Below are 18,449 nucleotides of genomic sequence, written 5' to 3'. Positions count from 1 at the left end.
AATGGCGGCCGATGGCGGCACCATGATCGACATAGGTGCACGGATCAAGAAGGTGAGGGCTGTTTTTGCGAGTTTAAGGACAAACGTCTTGAAATCCCGCTTCAACAGTGCATCAGAACTTCAGACGCACAAATCTCAAAAAGTAAGCTGCAAACAACGATCCATTTTATTATTCGAAAGGCTAAAACATAAACGACTCATAAGAAAGTGATCATTCTTCATAAATAATCCCAAAAGTCCCAGTTAAAAAACAGGGGTGTAAGCAGTAATAAATAACAAAATTCCCATAAACAAATAAAAAATGCATAAATAAATCAAAAGTTTCCATAAATAATTGATTTTTGAGCAATTAAAAACGTCAAAAATGCAGTGAATAATTCAACTGTTGCAATAAAAAATACAATTTTCCCACCAAAAAGCTTCGAATTTTCCATAAATAAATTCGATTTTTCCATAATAAATTAGAAAATTCACAATAAAAATGTCGAAAAAGCAATAAAAAGCAATAAAAATGTCGAAAAAGTGCAATAAACAAAAAAATAAATTATCAATAAATGTCAAAAAACGAGCAATAAACGTAAATGCATTTTGAGTCAAAAAATTATGTAGACCATGCGGCGAAGCCGCATAGAGGATTGAGGAACTGAGGCGGCAGAAGGCCGCCGAAGTTTCCGATATCCGATGCACCGCAACTGCATCGATTCGGTTCTAGGCAAACCACAGATCCAAGAATTTGCCCGGTATAATGCAGACATAGATGTTATCCCTTTTTTAGGTCCGACGAGCGATAGCGAATTCGAATAGGAAGCGATTGCTCGGTAAATTGCAATCATAGTTACGCAGGCTTTTCAGTCGTTTCAGTCATATAAGTGCGATTCGATTTCACTGTCTCATACTTTCCTGCATTTGTTTTTCATGGGTAATTTCGTCATTTTTTATTGCATTTTTTGAGTTTTTGATTGCTCTTCCGATATTTTTTTATTGTGAATTTTCTAATTTATTATGGAAAAATCGGATTTATTTATGGAAAATTCGAAGTTATTTGGTGGGAAAAATGGCTTTTTTTTATTGCAACAGTTGATTTATTCATTGCTTTTTTGACATTTTTAATTGCTCAAAAATCAATTATTTATGGAAACTTTTGATTTATTTATGCATTTTTTATTTGTTTATGGAACTTTTGTTATTTATTACTGCTTACACCCCTGTTTCTTCACTGGGACTTTTCGAATTATTTATGGGAAAATTTGTATTTATTATAGAACGTTTAATTGTCTGCCATTATTCGAAATCGTGAGTAGGTGCCAAAGTCGGCCGTTGTGGCGACCATTTTGGGATTCTAACAAGTCTGTCTTTAAGAAATGTATAGAAAAACAACCAGATTAGTCGACGCACCAAAATCCAAATTTTGAACTCGAACGTCAAATCTGTGCTGGTATACGGCAGTGAAACCTGGTGTGTATCAGTGGAGAACACTCAACGGCTGCAGGTCTTCATCAATAGATGCCTGCGGTATATAGTTCGTGCAGGGTGGCCTCACAATTGGATCTCTAACGTGGAGCTCCATCGTCGATGTCATCAAAAGCCGATAGCGACAGAAATTCGGGAGCGAAAATGGAGGTGGGTCGGATACACTCTACGCAGGGGCGGAAACGAAATCTGCAAGCAAGCGTTAGATTGGAACCCAGCAGGATATCGCAGCAGAGGCAGACCCAGAGGCTCATGGCGGTGCAGCCTTAACAACGAGCAAGTCAAGCAAGTCGACAGAAATCTGACCTGGCCACAGGTGAAGGCGATGGCTGGCAATCGCCCAGGATGGAAATCTTTCAATTCGGCCCTCTGTACTACCGTGGGTGTCCAGGACTGAAAGTTAGTAAATAGGGGGAAGGTTTATAGACAAACCTTTGAGCTCAGTATGTGTAGCAAGCTGGTCTCTTTGCTATCGGACCTCTTCATGAGTGATTTTGAGAACGAAGTCCAAAAGAAGAAGCTGTTCCCCAGGATCTGGTGGCGCTGCGTTGTCGATATACTTGCTTTGGTTAAGGAATGATAGGGAAGTGGATCCATCAATTTCTTGAGGTTTGTACTAACGTAAGAACCTCGGCACTACACAAAACACGCGGCGCGAGACAGGACACAACACTTATAGTTCTTACAAAGATTTTTTTGTAAGAACTATAAGTGTTGTGTCTTGTCTCGCGCCGCGTGTTTTGTGTTGTCAAGTGGATCCATCTCGTCAGGGCTTTTATTTTGGGCACTTTTCTGCTATACTTTTCCAATTTTAAACGAAATGGCACAATGTTTAACACGCAGTGAGGTATGATTAGTTTCTAATGGTGTGCAAAATTTCAAGCCAATCGATTTGGAACTGATGGAGTAAAATAAATAAATAGCGAAAAAATGCCCATAATACCAACCACTGCCCAAGTGAATCTACCCTACCTGGATCAAACGTTGAGCATGATAGGGGCTGTCCATTAATTACATAAGGGTTTATTAAGGGGGGAGGGGGATGGTGTTTGAGAAATCTTACGCGCCATACAAAAAATTTTGAGTTCTCATACAGAAAATCTTACAAGGGGGGGAGGGGGTGTCGAAAAATCGAGAATATTCCCTTACGTAATGAATGAACAGCTCCTGAAAATCCAACACAACACAATAAAAATTACTGTGGACATGGTAGCAGACGGGTGACTCCCCTTTCTCGGTATGTTGATCAGCAGAAAAGAAGACGGCACGTTGAAATTTGGGATATACCGTAAGCCTACCTCCACCGATAGATACATCATATCGGACTTCAACCACTCCGGTGTCCAGAAACAAGTCACCTTTCACTCTACGCCACACCGGTTGTTGGCCGCGCCAACTGGAGGGGATTTCCGAAACGTTAAACCACCACAGGAGTTTTTGGTTGGTTAAAATTTCCTTTAATGAAATTATAATTAGTATTATGCGATTTGGATGATAACAATAATCTTACGTTTAGTGCCTCCTTATATCATCTACTGCCAATCTCCCCGATGGTTTCTCCTCCTAGTAGAGGCAAATTGCATGTGCATGTATATATTATTTTAACAAATTTAGGATAGTTTTTAACAAATTCACTGCATGTTAGGTTTTAATTCTTACCCTTGAGCTTAGAATAATAAATTGTAGAATAGAAAATATTTGGTAAATACTCAACCGTACACCAAATGCTAATAATAATCTGTGATGAACAAAACTTATTAGTATTAAGCCACAAATGCACTATATCTGTTCATACATTACTCCACCACTAGTTGATTACTAGGTGCAATAAATTATATCTAATAAAAAAGCAATAGTTTATACGCACTTCGGTTCACTTATATGATTCAGCATTTTAATCTATCTCGCTTTCTAGCTACCTATTGTTTATGGAGACGTCAGTGGTCAGTGGACAATGTCACGCTGGCTGTCCATTATATCGACACCGTTCGGAGCAGGGTGTTCATATGGTAGGTGCGGACTGTCCGATATGACGTCACACTCCCCCCCGGTACGCGGACCAGGTCTTCCGGTTCCGCTTACTCCTCCGCGCGCCGAACATCTAACACCGCGAGCTTCACGGTTGGTCGCTCGTAGATCCCACCAACGGTTTGCACGGTAGCCTTGCGAGTTTGCCCTCCACTGGTGGTTACTCCAATGACCCGTCCCTTGGGCCAACAGTTTCTGGGGTGCTCGTGATCCACAATTACTACCACGTCACCTACCTGCAGAGGTTTCACCTGCTCATGCCATTTCGTACGCCGTGTTATGTCGGGAAGGTAATCCCTTACCCAGCGTTTCCAGAAGAGATTTGCCAACCACTGGGAAGTCGGATGACCTCTCCGCAATGCCGCAGTATCTGCATCAACCAGGGACAACGGTTTTGAACCGTCGGATGATCCCAACAGAAAGTGATTGGGTGTTAATGCTGGTGCCGCCTCGTCATCAATTGGCACGTGAGTAAGAGGGCGCGCATTCAGAACTCCTTCTATTTCCGTCAACGCGTTTCGCAGTTCTTCATCGGAAGGTCGCCGGGCATGTAGAACTTCGATCAGGTTCCGCTTAACCGATTGTATGAGCCTCTCCCAACTGCCTCCCATATGGGGCGAGGCCGGCGGGTTGAACTGCCACGCAGTAGATGAGGTTACGAACTCTCGCATCAGCTGATTTTGGTCAACCGCTTCAAGTGCTTCCTGAAGCTCCCGGTTTGCGCCCACAAAATTCGTACCTCTGTCACTATAGTAGCTGACAGGTATACCTCTTCGCGCCGTTCCTCAAAGCCATTATGCAGGAACTTGTTGTCAAGGAGTGAGCTACCTCGATATGGACGGCTCTTACCGTCAGACAAGTCAGTAGAACCCCCCATCTTTTCTCGACCCTTCGACCTACCGTTACCTCAATCGGACCAAAATAATCCACCCCTACGTGTGCGAATGGCCTCGTGTACGCAGACAGTCTGGCCGCAGGAAGATCTGCCATTTCCGGTGGTTGAGGCAGAGCGTCTCGATTTTTGCACCACTGACAGTTTCTACGGATCGCAGCGAGGGCTTGTCTTAGGCGAAAGATGCTGTACTTCTGGCGAACTTCGTTAACTGCAATTTCGTAGTTACGGTGCAGGTACTTCTCGTGGTAATGTATCAAGACTAGTGTTGTTACTGGGTGTTTTGGTGGTAGAATAACCGGATTCTTTGCGTCACTGTGCAGATACGCACACACTGTAGTTCTGCCCTTCATCCTCATTACGCCAAAATCGTCAACGAATGGGCTTAACTTATAGAGTGGGCTCGCCTTTGAAATACGCTTGGCTGTATCTTCTTTTGCTTCCAATGCTGCGACTTCGTCCGGATACACATCTCGTTGCGCTTGCCGGTAATGGTATTCTTCCGCTCCTCGCAGTTCTTCGCTGGTCAACGGTCCAATAGTGATTGACTCCTTGCTACGTCTGCGCTGAAGATTTGAGCAAAATCGAAGAACATAGCCCGTCACCGCTAGTAATCGTCGCCAACTTGAATATCTTCCTACATCGATTGCCGGTTCAGGAACTTTGAAGTGGAGCAACACGCTGGGTCTTATTTCTTCATCCGTCGAAAGCGATTTCAGCGGAAGTGTAGGCCAGTCTTCTTCTGCTTGCATCAGGAACTCAGGACCTTTGAACCACCTGCTATCCGCTGACAAATCGGGTCGGTCTCGCCACCTGGTCCCATCATCAGCAACGTTGGATCGAGTCGGAACCCATCTCCATTCTCGGACATCTGTCGACTCTTGAATTTCGCTGATCCTCGATCCGACGAACGCGCTGTACCGCTTATGGTCGGCTCTTAACCAACATAGGACGTTTCGGGAGTCAGTCCAATACGTACACGTTGAGACGTTCATCGTCAGGTTCTCGGTAACGCTTTTCGCCAATCTACAACCAAGAACTGCAGCTTGTAGTTCCAGCCGTGGGATGGAGGTGTACTTCAACGGTGCGACGCGAGTTTTCCCAGCAATCAGCGAGCATTCCACTTGATCTCCTTCTACGAGTCTCAAGAACACAACTGCTGACATCGCACTTTCGCTTGCATCAACGAATACGTGCATTTCGATGGAAGCAGCTTCTAACGACGAGACTACTTGCCGGTAACACCTAGGAATCCGTAGTTTCTCTAGCTCCGGCAGCAACCGCAACCAGTCACGCCACTTCTCGAATAGGTTATCAGGAATTTGTTCGTCCCAATCTACATTAGCACGCCACACCTCCTGAAGCAATATCTTTAGCAGGACCAGGAAGTGGTCGATGAGACCTAGAGGGTCGTAAATGGTCATCAGCGTTCGAAGAATCTCCCGTTTAGTAGGGCAACGACTTCCATCAAGCAGCGCCGTATCAAATCTCGTCCAGCAGATTTTGTATTTGAACACATCGTCCTTCGTATCCCACCACATACCGAGGATTTTCTGACTCGACAACTCGGCTGATATGTTCAAGTCCTTTTCTGACGACTCGCCTCCATTCATTGAAGAAAGAACTAACGGAGAGTTGGAAATCCAATTGCGGATTTCAAATCCGCCTTGCATGTGGATAAAACGCACAGACTCAGCGAGCGTGACTGCTTCCGACTCTGTTTCAACGCTAAACACCATGTCATCCACGTAATGCCGTTTTTTGATGATCATCACCGCTGCTGGATGTTCTTCTTCAAACCTTTCGGCGTTTCTGTTTTTCACAAATTGAGCTGCGGCAGGAGAACAGCTCGCGCCGAAAGTCATTACCTGCATAACGTACGTGTCCGGTTCACCTTGTTTGTCGCGGTCACGCCACAGGAAACGTTGGCAATGCTGGTCTTCAGGAACGATTCCGACCTGGTGGAACATCTCGCGGATGTCGGCACATACGCCTATTCGATGTTCACGGAACTGGTACATGATGCCCACAAGTGACGCCAACTGATCTGGACCGGTAAGAAGCGCCGAATTCAAAGAAATGCCGAATGCTTGGGCAGCGGCGTCCCATACAATCCGGACCTTTCCTGGCTTGTTCGGGTTGTAAACCGGAAATATGGGCAAATACCATTCCCGCTCATGCTTGGTTGACAGCTCCTCCGATGTAAGCTTGCGAATGTAGTTTTTCGATCGGTACTCCGCAATCTTTTCGTGCAGGATGCTCGCCAACTCTGTGTCCTTCTCCATGCGCTTCTCCAAGCACCGCCAACGACGGATTGCAACTACCTTGTTGTCCGGAAGTCGAATTTTATCAGAGCGCCACAACAAGCCCGTTTCGTAGCGTTCTCCGTTGAAATGTGTGCGGGATTCCAAAAGAGCCATAGCGCGTTCATCTTCTTTGGAAAGCCTTCCAAAGGCTTTTGGCTGTACTACTAAACTGTCGATGGAAATGTAATTTTTGACCATTTGATTTAGATGCGTCAGGCTTTGTTCGTTGCACGAGCAGATGTGGTACGTATGACTGGCCGTACTCGAAGAGTTCTGAGATGTCCAGCCTCCATATACAGTCCATCCCAAATTGGTTTTGACAGCGATTGGCTCGCCCATCTTGCCCTCACGACTCTTCCGCACCAGCATGAGGTTTGCATGTTTCAGCCCAATCAGTATCCGTGGACGGATGTTACAGTACGAGTCCACGGGTAAACCACGTAGATATCCAGGTTTCTCCGCTAGTAGGCCCATGTCCAGGGACTGGAAGGGTAATTGTAGCTCCTCTACCGTTCTTACACCCTGAAGCAGCGTTCGCCTTCCATCCTTTCCGCTAATTTCAACGTCGATGCTCTGAGAGTCGGACTCGTAGCGATGCGTTCCTCCCGTCCATTTCAGACAGAGGGGAAGAACCGTTCCAAAGAGCTTCAGGTCCTCCGCAAGCTGCTGATCGATGAGAGTTAACTCCGATCCGTCGTCTAAGAAGGCGTGACAGCTGACTTGTACTCCGTCGCCAAACAGAGTCACCGGCAAATAGCGAAACGAACCTGGACCCGTATCCGATCGATGCGTGTTGACATTGCGTTCTTCATTCTGCTTTGGAGATCCGCCTACGTTGGACGTGTCTTTGCTGGTTGTAGCGGGTGCAGCGAAATCCTTGTGAAGCAATACGTGATGCTTGAAGGTGCAACCGTTCTTCCCACATTCTCCAGAATTACAGCCACCTTTGTGCTGCCGAAGACACTTGCGGCAGAAATTGAAACCACGAACGGTCGCCCATTTCGACTCATAAGACAACTCCAGGAACCTCTTGCATTTCGCCAGGCATTTGCAATCGCCTTTGCAGGCCGGACAGGGTTTGTTATCTCCGCTTCCTACGATTGCTGACTGCTGCGTTGTCCGAGCTGGCTGACTTCTTTCCTTGACTGGAACTTCTGCGTGAGTGTTAACGTATTTCTCCTTACGAACTGCTCTGAACTCCTGCGTTTTGCTTCCACGGTACTGCGGCTCGAAAACCACGTTCACGTCCTCTGCTAGGTTGTATATCCATCGGCTAAACTTCGAAAGCTTCACTTTGCGCAACTGCCTTTTGTATCGCGCCCAATCTAGTCTGATTTGCGGCGGCAACTTCTTCTCGAACTCCTTCAGCAGAGTTGTATCACACATGTACTGCTTCTCTCCGCAAGTTTCGATTGTGGCGCAAAGGTTTTGCACCTCCAATGCAAAGTCGACCAGCTTGTCCATCGCGTCCGGTCGGATGATCGGCATCGCCATGATTTTCTCCTTCAAAAACTCGATGATTGTCTCTGGTCTACCGAACCGCAACTTTAACGCACTTACAGCCCTTTCCACAGTTTCAGGCCGCATCAAAAAACTTCGTACAGCATTGAACGCGTCTCCCTTCAAGCAATTCCTCAGACGAATCATATTTTCCGCTTCCGTGTATCCACACATGGCCGTAGTATCCTCGTAAGTGGACAAGAACATTGGCCATTCTTCCGGATTTCCACTAAATTTCGGCAGCTCGCGTGGAACGACTTGACGGGCTGCTAACTCATCCCTGGACAGTCTTCTATCACTCCGCAACGATTGTGGCCGCCCTGTTTCGGATCGTTTGTTGCTTTTACCCTCCAGGGTTTTCCGGCACACGGTCTTCTTCGGACGATGATGTATTCGCCGTTCAGACTCTTCGCCGCATTGCACTTCCTTTTCACTGGCTTCATGTTCAACCTCTTCGTCAGACGACACTTCTTCCTCGCTGTCCGATCCGCTATCAGACGTTGAATGTTCGGTTGAAGATTCTGCTTCCCCATCGTCTTCGCAATCATCCACCTTGTGCAACGACTGCTTGTCCTTTTCACGGAGTTCGTTATGATGCTTCAGCCAGTGTTCCACCTTATTGACCGCATTCGGCTGATCGACGACAGATCCGACACTACCTTCCAAGTCTGCCATCTCCTTCAGAACTTCAAACTTCTTCTTCGCCAATTCTCGCTTGCGTTGCATTTCTTCTCGCATCAACTCCTCCTCAGCTTTGATCTGCTGCAGTTCCACGTCCAAACGAGCTTTTGCTGACTTTCGTGATGCTGCTGAAACTACGGAACCGGCCCGGCTCGCTTTCAAGCTTGGAGCTGGCCCTCCGACTGCACCGGCTAGCTCATCGGCCTCTTTCGTCTGCTCGTTCTCTCCATCTATCTGCCCCTCCTTCCGATTCGCCTTCTTTGTACCTTTTGCAGCTGCAGCTCGCGTCATCATCTTCCGTGGAATCGCACCTTTGGCTGCCTTCGCGGTATCGCATTTCAAGCAGGTCCAATTGTAGCCCTTGATATCCTCGGAAACACCCACGCACGAGAAATGATGCCACACGTCACATGTATTGCATTGCACCATACGCTCATTGACCGGGTTTTCGCATAACGCACAACTTTTTTCAGCCGAAATGGTGGCTTGAGGGTCTGATTTAAGGGGATTTAGAGGTTTAGAGGTCGAACTGGCGACGATGTCGCTTTTTGAGGCTTTGTTCTGGGTCTGTTTAGACGGGTCTTTGGGGGGTTCTTTATTTACTGACCTTATACTAGGAGGAGACTTCTGCTGCTTACCTTTGGTCTTCTTCGCAGCATCCATACCTGGATCCGACATCGTTCCGGGGTAAACGAAATTTTAATATGTTGGCCGCGCCAACTGGAGGGGATTTCCGAAACGTTAAACCACCACAGGAGTTTTTGGTTGGTTAAAATTTCCTTTAATGAAATTATAATTAGTATTATGCGATTTGGATGATAACAATAATCTTACGTTTAGTGCCTCCTTATATCATCTACTGCCAATCTCCCCGATGGTTTCTCCTCCTAGTAGAGGCAAATTGCATGTGCATGTATATATTATTTTAACAAATTTAGGATAGTTTTTAACAAATTCACTGCATGTTAGGTTTTAATTCTTACCCTTGAGCTTAGAATAATAAATTGTAGAATAGAAAATATTTGGTAAATACTCAACCGTACACCAAATGCTAATAATAATCTGTGATGAACAAAACTTATTAGTATTAAGCCACAAATGCACTATATCTGTTCATACATTACTCCACCACTAGTTGATTACTAGGTGCAATAAATTATATCTAATAAAAAAGCAATAGTTTATACGCACTTCGGTTCACTTATATGATTCAGCATTTTAATCTATCTCGCTTTCTAGCTACCTATTGTTTATGGAGACGTCAGTGGTCAGTGGACAATGTCACGCTGGCTGTCCATTATATCGACACCGTTCGGAGCAGGGTGTTCATATGGTAGGTGCGGACTGTCCGATATGACGTCACACCGGTTGTTCAACGTACCCATGGCGAAGGAAGAGTTCGAAGAAGAGAAAGACCGGATTTATTCAGCAGATGAAATGAATCGGTACGACAGGCCTTTTGTGGATAAAATCATTTGGAAACACAAGCGCAAAACACATCGCGACGGTATAACTACCCTACAGTTGGACACCAGAGAAGTCAATAGAGTCAGCCTGCCATTCTATCTTAAAATAACGAAACCGATAAAAGTCACGCTCCACCGACCTGGTTCACAAAAGTGAGAATATTCTGCGTGACCTGCTTTGCAACCTCAAAAACAAGGTTCCACCTGACCTGACTGTGGAAGTGCTTAAAGAACACTAAGTTGAAGATAAGGCAGGCCAGGTTCCAATGGGAACGTAGAGCCACAAAGAAGACGAAGAAAAGGAAGAGCCTTGTCCTTGTCAAACCGCCGTTATGTTTCCCGTTCACAAGAAAGGTGATCGAAGAAACGTCTGTAACTAGCTATCAGCTAAGGTTACAATTGTCAAAAGAGGCACAAAACAAGCAACAAAGAAGACGCGGCGATTACTCTTTATCCCAACTGGTAACAGATAATGACAAGATCTCGAAAATTTTTGTTGCAGACAAAACGGAGCCTGAATTTATTGCGTACTTTTAATCTCGTGAATAATCAATTATTACCAACCTAAAATCGAAACTTTTTGATGATACCTCTTCAGCAGCGTTGCAATCTTTACCGACTCGAAGCTACCACTCGAAAATCACAATGCAAGCCATAACAATCTCTAAACTCGTGGTGCACGATTTTTGTCCTATTCTGTTCAAGTTGGGACAAACATATGTCGCATTGGGTAGAATGTCGCAACAAATTCAAGTTGCGACATTGTCGTTATAGTTGCGCGATGGTTGGATTTTGATTCACTGGAATCTGCGCTTTTTGCGTTTCAAAGAAGAAGCAATTATGTTCTGTTGTCCTTAATACGAACAGTGAATACATTGCACTGATGTTGTTGGTACTGGCTTTGAAACAAGTCATGTTGATTGGGATCGAACCGGTTCAGCGCCGCTTCAAAACGTTCTACTCTCCGTCGACTTCCATGGCAGGATTCGTTCAAACTATCGAGCTATTAGAGTAGATGTCGTTTGATCCAGTTGGATACTCTCCAGAGGCGTCGAAATATCTTTAGGGCTATGTTTTTGGCTGACACAATTCGAGGAAGAATTCGGACTTAATTGTCTGTTCATGTAAAGAGAAATAAATAAATGAATAAATATTTATCCATAATACACGGTTCATGACTGTCAATAAATCTCCAACCTCGGTCACGACCAACGCTCATCAGATCTCTTTTCACCTGATCCGCCCACCTTGCACGCTGCCATCCAGGTCTTCTTGTACCACCCGGATCTCTTGCAAACATTATTGCGGGGTTGCAAACGTATTGCCGGGTTGTTAATCAGAATTCACACAATATGCACTTTTCATCGTATCCTTCCAGCTTTTGCCACCTTCCGGATGCTAGATTTACCGTAGAGTGCAGCGAGCTCGTGGTTTATCCTTCGTTGCCACACCGTCAAAGATAGTACCCGACGCATGACCACTTCGAGTGTTTGCATGTTCTCTTCGAGCATAGTCCAGGCCTCGTGTCCGAAGAGAACCTCCGATCTTCTTAGCGTTTAGTACAACGTGCATTTGGTGCGCAAGTGAATCGTTTTCGACCGCAGGTTCTTATGGAGCCTATAATAGACCCGACTAACATGATGCGCCTTTGTATTTCACGACTAACGTTGTTGTCTGCCGACGCGAGGACGAGCTATAAAATTTAATGAAGTCCTCCATCACCTCGAAGGTATTCCCATCTACCCAAGCAAAGTTTCATAACAGCCAGATAACATACTGTGTATCTGATATCAAGAATAATTAAGGACAAGGAATTTGGAGTACATTGCTCAAAATTTCTAGAGCACCGTTTTTTTTTAGAACCGTTAAACGGATTTGGATTAAAATGCTTCACGCTGTTGACGACCACTGAACAATTAGCGTGATGCATTTTCATCCAAATCCGTTCAACGGTTCTAAAAGACGGTGCTCTAGAAATTTTGAGCTATGCACTCCAAATACCTTGTCCTTAAATAAATTTGTTCTCATTTTGGTTGAATAAACAGGCAACATAACAAACATTATAACAACCAAGTATTCGGTTGTTCGGGAATCACAACATACCGTTTCTTTTTAGCGTGATGCTTTTAGCTGAAATATATTTCTCTGTTACTTTAAACATAATTTTGAGTAAAGTAATTCATGTTAGAAACTCGGTTTGATCGTGAATACACAGGATTGCACGAACAAATGTGTTTCACCGCTACGTACTCCGTCTAACAAAATTTTGGAGAGATCGATTACATTCTTGGGCTGCTATGGGGACATACTATTCTAGATAGATCTCCCGAAACCCTTACGGTGTTTTCTCACCGTCCATCGTCGCTTTCATCAGTGAGCACTCCGGAGAAGCCATTCTCGGATCCAAGATCCAAGACCTCTTTTCGCTGCCACCGTCTCTCTCCATTTACAGGCCATCCGGTGAGGAATTCTGCAGGGTGTTGGTGGCTGCTATTGTTAGCTGCATCCTTTTCGGGTGACCTGTCTACGACGGAGAATCTCGTAAAAGTAGAAACATATAGAAACAAACTTCTCGAATCACCAGAAACATAAAACACTTTCCTGAATAGAATTCAAACAAATAGACGAAAGCTACACTAGATCGTGTCAAAATCTGCTGACGAGGTACTACCAATCGTTACAACCAAACAACATTCTATATCTGGGTAGGAAGACAGATTCTGACGGTGGAACCAATGCTAGGGGTGCTTTTGCGGGAGCCAAACACATGATTAATATTAGAATTATGAATTCCAATGTAAAACCAGTGCCAGCGAGACATGATGCATATCAGTAGAGAAGGTGTAACTGGCTCTGAGATTCATTGAATCTCGTATTCTGAGCCATTGATGCCTTTAGAACCCAATATCAACAAAAAAATCCAGAACGTAAATTAATATTAATTTACGATAAGTCAAACACTACCAAAGGGCTGGATTGGAATCTGAAAGGATATCACAGCAGAGGCGGACCCAAGTACGGCGACGCTGCATCAACTAGGAGATTAGGGAGCTCGGTAGAAATTGGACCTGGGCAGAGGTCAGCAGCCTGCTTATGATGTGCTCACGGTGGCCCTGTGAGACAAAATATAAAAATTTAGACCCGCATTAGCGAATGCACAACCAAATCACCAAGTTTTACGACATTCTGACATCCAATATAATCGGTTTTCTATTGCAAACCCGTTTTTGAAGCTGATGCTACCTGATACTGATACCCCGTAACGTGGGTAGATCACCTTAGAATGGTGCGTTGCGGTGTAAGATCTACCAAATCAAATTTTGATCTTGATATTTAACGTATTTTTTTAATATTCCAAGATCAAAGATTGATGCTCTTTTCCTTGTGTTTTGTAGTATTTGTGTTTCAATGTACTGTTAATTAACATTTTATTTCAGCAGGATTCAGGCAAATGTATCGTACGATATAAATAATATTTTAAAAATATGTAACTGTGGCGTACGTATCACTAATATGTAGCTTATTTCACGTACGATGTTAATATTATTTTATATTTCAGATTATCAACCGAAGAATCTAGTAATTCAACCAAATACCAACAAGATTACGAGGAATCCAGGATGGATTGGGCAGACAACTGATTCGAAGCAGTCTAACAATGGTGTGCCTGAACGTTAACCAAGCGTATCCTTTGGAGTTTACCCTTCCACTAACAATTTCCGAATTCCCGTGACACCTAGGCCTGAGAGATCGTAGAGTTGTCTACATTTTTCATAGATGTCCAAAACTAACCATCCTTTCCCATTCCTCAGCAGTCGCAAGGACGTGGCCAGGACAGTGCTCGACCATTGGAGGATTGCGTCAGTCTTGTCTAAGAGTCAGAGATTAGTCCCAATTCTTTGTGCTTTGGTTCGGACGAGAAGGAGGCAACCCTCATAACAGCGGTCTAGGACTGTACCACCTACGAATTTGTGCGACTCGCTTAATGCTAATGATGCTACCTGATACTGATAAGAGTAAACAGTACGCGGACCAAATAGTTCTCTGTAGTTAACGATTTTCAAATAATACAGTTTTGTCGACGAATATCTAGCAAACTAGACAGTAGTCCAGCGATCATAAATATTCTCACAGTTTGTCAGATGTGTGATTATGGGAAAGAGTTGGCAGAATTAGTCAACGGTTTAGATTGGCCAAGCTCTATACGGTACGGCTGATAGGCTCTTGCTCTCGGAAACCTTCCCATTCATCAGAGCGTTTTACGGCTTTGAATTATGGCATAACTGTGGTTGGCTTGAGGACAGTCAAACGTAAAATTGAAATTGTACTCCAGTGGCGCTGTCACCGAAACGCGATCCACCGTACATTTTGATGTTCATAAAAATTTAACGACCACACAGTGTTTCCGCCCAACTCCGAAAAAAGGAGATAGAAGTGCAGAAAAAATGGAACATAAATCTAAGCGACTGCCAGACTGCATTATAAGTGCATTTACATACACACGTTGATTTTTTTGCGGGTTGTTTGTTTTCAAACAGGAACCCAACCGTTAGAATGCGGATAAACAAGGGAAAACGTTTCATAATTAAATTAATTCATCGAAGCGTCATAAACAATCGTTGCCCCCTTCGGGCGCATCCGCCGGATGGGCAACTCTAACGGCCAGCGTCATAATCCGGAATGGAGGGCCGGCACAGCATGGTCAGTTATTAAACTCATTTTGCAAAGCCAAACAATTAATAGAGGAAATTGAATGTCCCACCACATGGGCTCATGGAAATACGGTGTGATGGAAAAAGCGGTCCATTTATCGCGTTTATTACGTGTTCCACGCGGCAGCCTCACCGTGGCTTACGTTCGGTTCAGGAGCTTTATGACCTTTTCGATGCGGGAAAATGGAACGGAAACTGGTTCGAAGGTGGTCCAAAAGCTGGTATTTATACTATCGAGGACGGATTTGTGTTAATTTTCTCGATAATTAGAATATTTCCCAGCACCCTTGTCAATAATGGTGTTTGACGGACGGGCGTCGACCGTAATCCACCCAATCCAATCTGCAGGAGCCGATTGATGGGTGGAGATCAAGAACGGGATTTGAGCCTTTTGGGTAAAAATACCCATCCGTCACTAAATTTCATGATTAAGGACGCCAAATAGTTCTTTGCTGAAATACTGTCAAAAATTTCAACAGCGCTCTTGCATCAGCAGATGACATTGTAGAGTTTTAGTTTAAGAAGCGCTTTCCACCCCACTTTTCGCTTTTGAATACCGCGTGCATCTGATCCTGATGACGGTCTTTTGTCGCCTTAGCGAAAGATGCCAATTTTGATCAGCTTCGTTATGCAGTTGGTACCTACCTAGATAGAGAGGTAAATTTGCTGACGATTGGCTTTCGATTGATTGACGTTGTGTGTAGGAAGAATGAATGAGCTGATGACGGTGGTGCATTCATGGTGAAGCACCATTATCGCTGCATCATTTTCCGCCACCGTCAAGCAAAGTTTAGATGACGTTGATTGCGTTTATGCGTCAATGCTTCATAGCTTTTGCAGTCTGATATCGAGCGTCTCATTGAGAAGGTTGTTGCCCCTTGCAGTGAGAATAGTGTACAGATATTAGCTTTCTCTGTCTGGACGTTTCGGCCGGCTTTTTTTGAACTTTATCACGGGAAAAATCAGTCAACCATCAACCTTGATGAAGGCCAAAAAAGCCAGCCGAAACGTGGGGTTATCCAAAACTAGCCGTTTAGATTGACCCTAGACCGAGAAAATCAACATGCACTAGTAGTATTCCGGTAGAAAATCACCTGAAACATGTGAATAGATCGACATTCTAAACCAGGGGTTCCCAACCTTTTTCAGGTGGCGACCCCCTTTAAGAAATGTCAAAACATCTGGGACCCAATGAAATTTTATAGAAAAAAAATTGAATTAGATGAACGAAACCAATTTATTTTATGGGGACAGTGATGTAGCCAGAAATTTACTGTGGAAAGGATTTTTCGACCATCAATGATAGGTTTTTTTATTCGACACTCACATATTTCGTGAAAAATGATGTCATGAACATAAAATTTGAGTTGTAGCTGAAAAATAGCGGCGCAGCCAAAAATTTTTCTACTGCAGGCGTTTTATACTGAAAATTTGTTTCTTAAATTGTGGCTTTTGGGGTAATTTGGTATAATTTTTAAAAAAGGAAGAGCATTTCATACTCAGCCGCTGGATGCCAGAACAGACGCTGTTTGAGCCGCACCTCCTTGGTGAACAGGCGCTCGAGACGTACCTCCTCAATCTAGCTGAAGTCAGAAGGACAACAGTGTCCATATTAAAAATGTTTTACTAGAAACTTTAATAAACAATCTAGGATCCATGTCGTTACATTACGCTTTAAATCAATCTGTTCTCCAATTTCAAGAGAAATAACGACTCTTAAACATATGCACAAGTAAAATTAGATGGATGATCCAGCTGAGCTACCAATATCCTGCAGCGATCGAAACACATCAGAACGAGCGAAGTGGATGTGTCTTTCCTTGCTACATTTCCGCTCGTAACGAAGCAGAACCTGCTGCGAGCGATTTGCGTATACATCCAGGGAACGTTCTAAAAATCAAAGTTTCTTTCCCCATTCGCTCCGTTGGCTATCCCCACAGATTCAGAGCCAGAGACAGTTTTTGATCTCCGCCGGATTGCAAAACATCCTCGTCAATGTTGTAGCTCATGGCAGGGCATGACAGAAGAAAAACTTCCAACCGGAAGCTGCATATTGTCTCAACTCTCTCATAAATCATAGCTGCATGTCGTTTACTATGCCCGACCATACCTCCGGAGCAACCGGGTGAAGGGGTGAAATCGAATTTTCAAGATTCAGATACCTGCCTGTCAAACATACCCTATACCCAATACCCATGTCGTCTGGTGTGTATTTACTTTAGTCTGCTTTAACAAGTGGATCCCTATTTGTCCACACGAGAAAATTTCCAAGTTGGCGAATCTGCAAGACCAGTGTTTTAGCGGAGCTTGCCATCCCAGTGGAAGGAGAAGCCCATTCCGCAGTGATTACCATCTCACTACCGCTCCACCATCATCGGCATCAACGTTATCCGACCGTATTTCAATTACGCACTTTTCCTAAAAAAAAGTCTGTCGATAGCACTGAGCTGGGGTGAAGCACGGAAGCGACGAAGCGGTGAATGGATTCTCATTTGAAAATCCTAAAAGTGCTGGAAGCGGTTTTCCGGAATGGTTGTTCCATATCGCATTCGATCCAAAGCACCATCGACATCATCATCATCGTCCTCATCGTCATCTGTGCGTGTGTATTGGCAATCTCGGAAAAACGGGCAGATGCTTGCAAAATGTTAGAGATGATGTGTTGGAGGCTGTGCCAAGTGCTGGTTTTGGTGCCTACTATCAAAATAATAAAATTTGCGTTGATTGAGTTACCATGCCCGCAGCGAAGGGGGAGAGAGAGTCTCGTGACGCGTGTTGAACGTAATGAGTGGGGCCGGCGATGATGGTAGATCTGCGCCTTAATGATGGAGCATTGCTGGATCGAAGAGTATGTCTTCAGGGGAAACGATGCTTTGCATGTTTCCACGCGATTTTTTTCCCAGTTTCAGCTTGGGGCATCTAACTCTGCAATCGTGAATCTCTTCAAAAAAATATGTTTCATGTTTTTCTATGCACTACATATTACACCTACTGCTACTGCACAAGATGAATCACCAATTTTTTTCGTGGAATCGAAGAAGATCCTAGATTTACTGTGTTCTTCATACACCATTATAATGAGTTTCTTTCAAAATAGAAAATATAGAAGTTATTTCACATCAAACTGTTGCAATCCAAATAGCTGCGGAATCCAACAGTGTGGTTTTGACTTTAAAAATGGCATTTTAATTTAAACCACAACCAGAACTGCTGTTGCACATTTTGTTCTTCGTTCTTCGTAGCAACCAGGGCAAATCCTGCATTCTTAGAGCCTCCACTCGTCTGGTGGCTGCATTCTTTCCGTGGTGGGTTCATACCCTGCCGGTGGTAAATTTCAAAAGAATTTTCATCTCCTCAATCCTTCTTGCTTTGGCGGTCCATGCATGGTAGAATG

At 44.2% G+C, this 18,449-nt stretch overlaps 2 protein-coding genes across 3 annotated transcripts in view; one reads left to right on the top strand and one right to left on the bottom strand.

The window, feature by feature from the left end:
• LOC109405861 (uncharacterized) overlaps positions 1-18,449 on the top strand; it is a 606,986-nt gene that overhangs the window by 415,629 nt on the left and 172,908 nt on the right. The gene's annotated exons all lie outside the window — the stretch shown is intronic.
• Positions 3,549-9,555, bottom strand: LOC109417082 (uncharacterized). Its single transcript, XM_062855183.1, has 3 exons — positions 9,516-9,555; positions 4,399-9,371; positions 3,549-4,133 (listed from the first exon to the last, which is right to left on the bottom strand). Exons 1-3 carry the CDS (start codon positions 9,553-9,555, stop codon positions 3,549-3,551), a joined length of 5,598 nt encoding a protein of 1,865 aa, XP_062711167.1.

This window comes from Aedes albopictus, chromosome 3 (assembly GCF_035046485.1).
Source record: "Aedes albopictus strain Foshan chromosome 3, AalbF5, whole genome shotgun sequence".
In the NCBI taxonomy this organism is placed as follows: Eukaryota; Metazoa; Arthropoda; class Insecta; order Diptera; family Culicidae; genus Aedes; species Aedes albopictus.
Note: the sequence above shows the minus strand (reverse complement) of the source record. Positions and strands in the feature narration are given on the sequence as shown.

What these genes read in the sequence shown, in the direction of transcription:
- LOC109417082 (XM_062855183.1), bottom strand. Translation starts at nt 9,555, where the DNA reads ATGTCGGATCCAGGTATGGATGCTGCGAAGAAGACCAAAG. An exon ending in TGCTGCGAAGAAGACCAAAG is followed by an intron (nt 9,372 to 9,515) that starts GTAAGCAGCAGA and finishes CCCTTAAATCAG; the next exon opens with ACCCTCAAGCCACCATTTCG. An exon ending in TTGGTCCGATTGAGGTAACG is followed by an intron (nt 4,134 to 4,398) that starts GTAGGTCGAAGG and finishes ACTGCGTGGCAG; the next exon opens with TTCAACCCGCCGGCCTCGCC.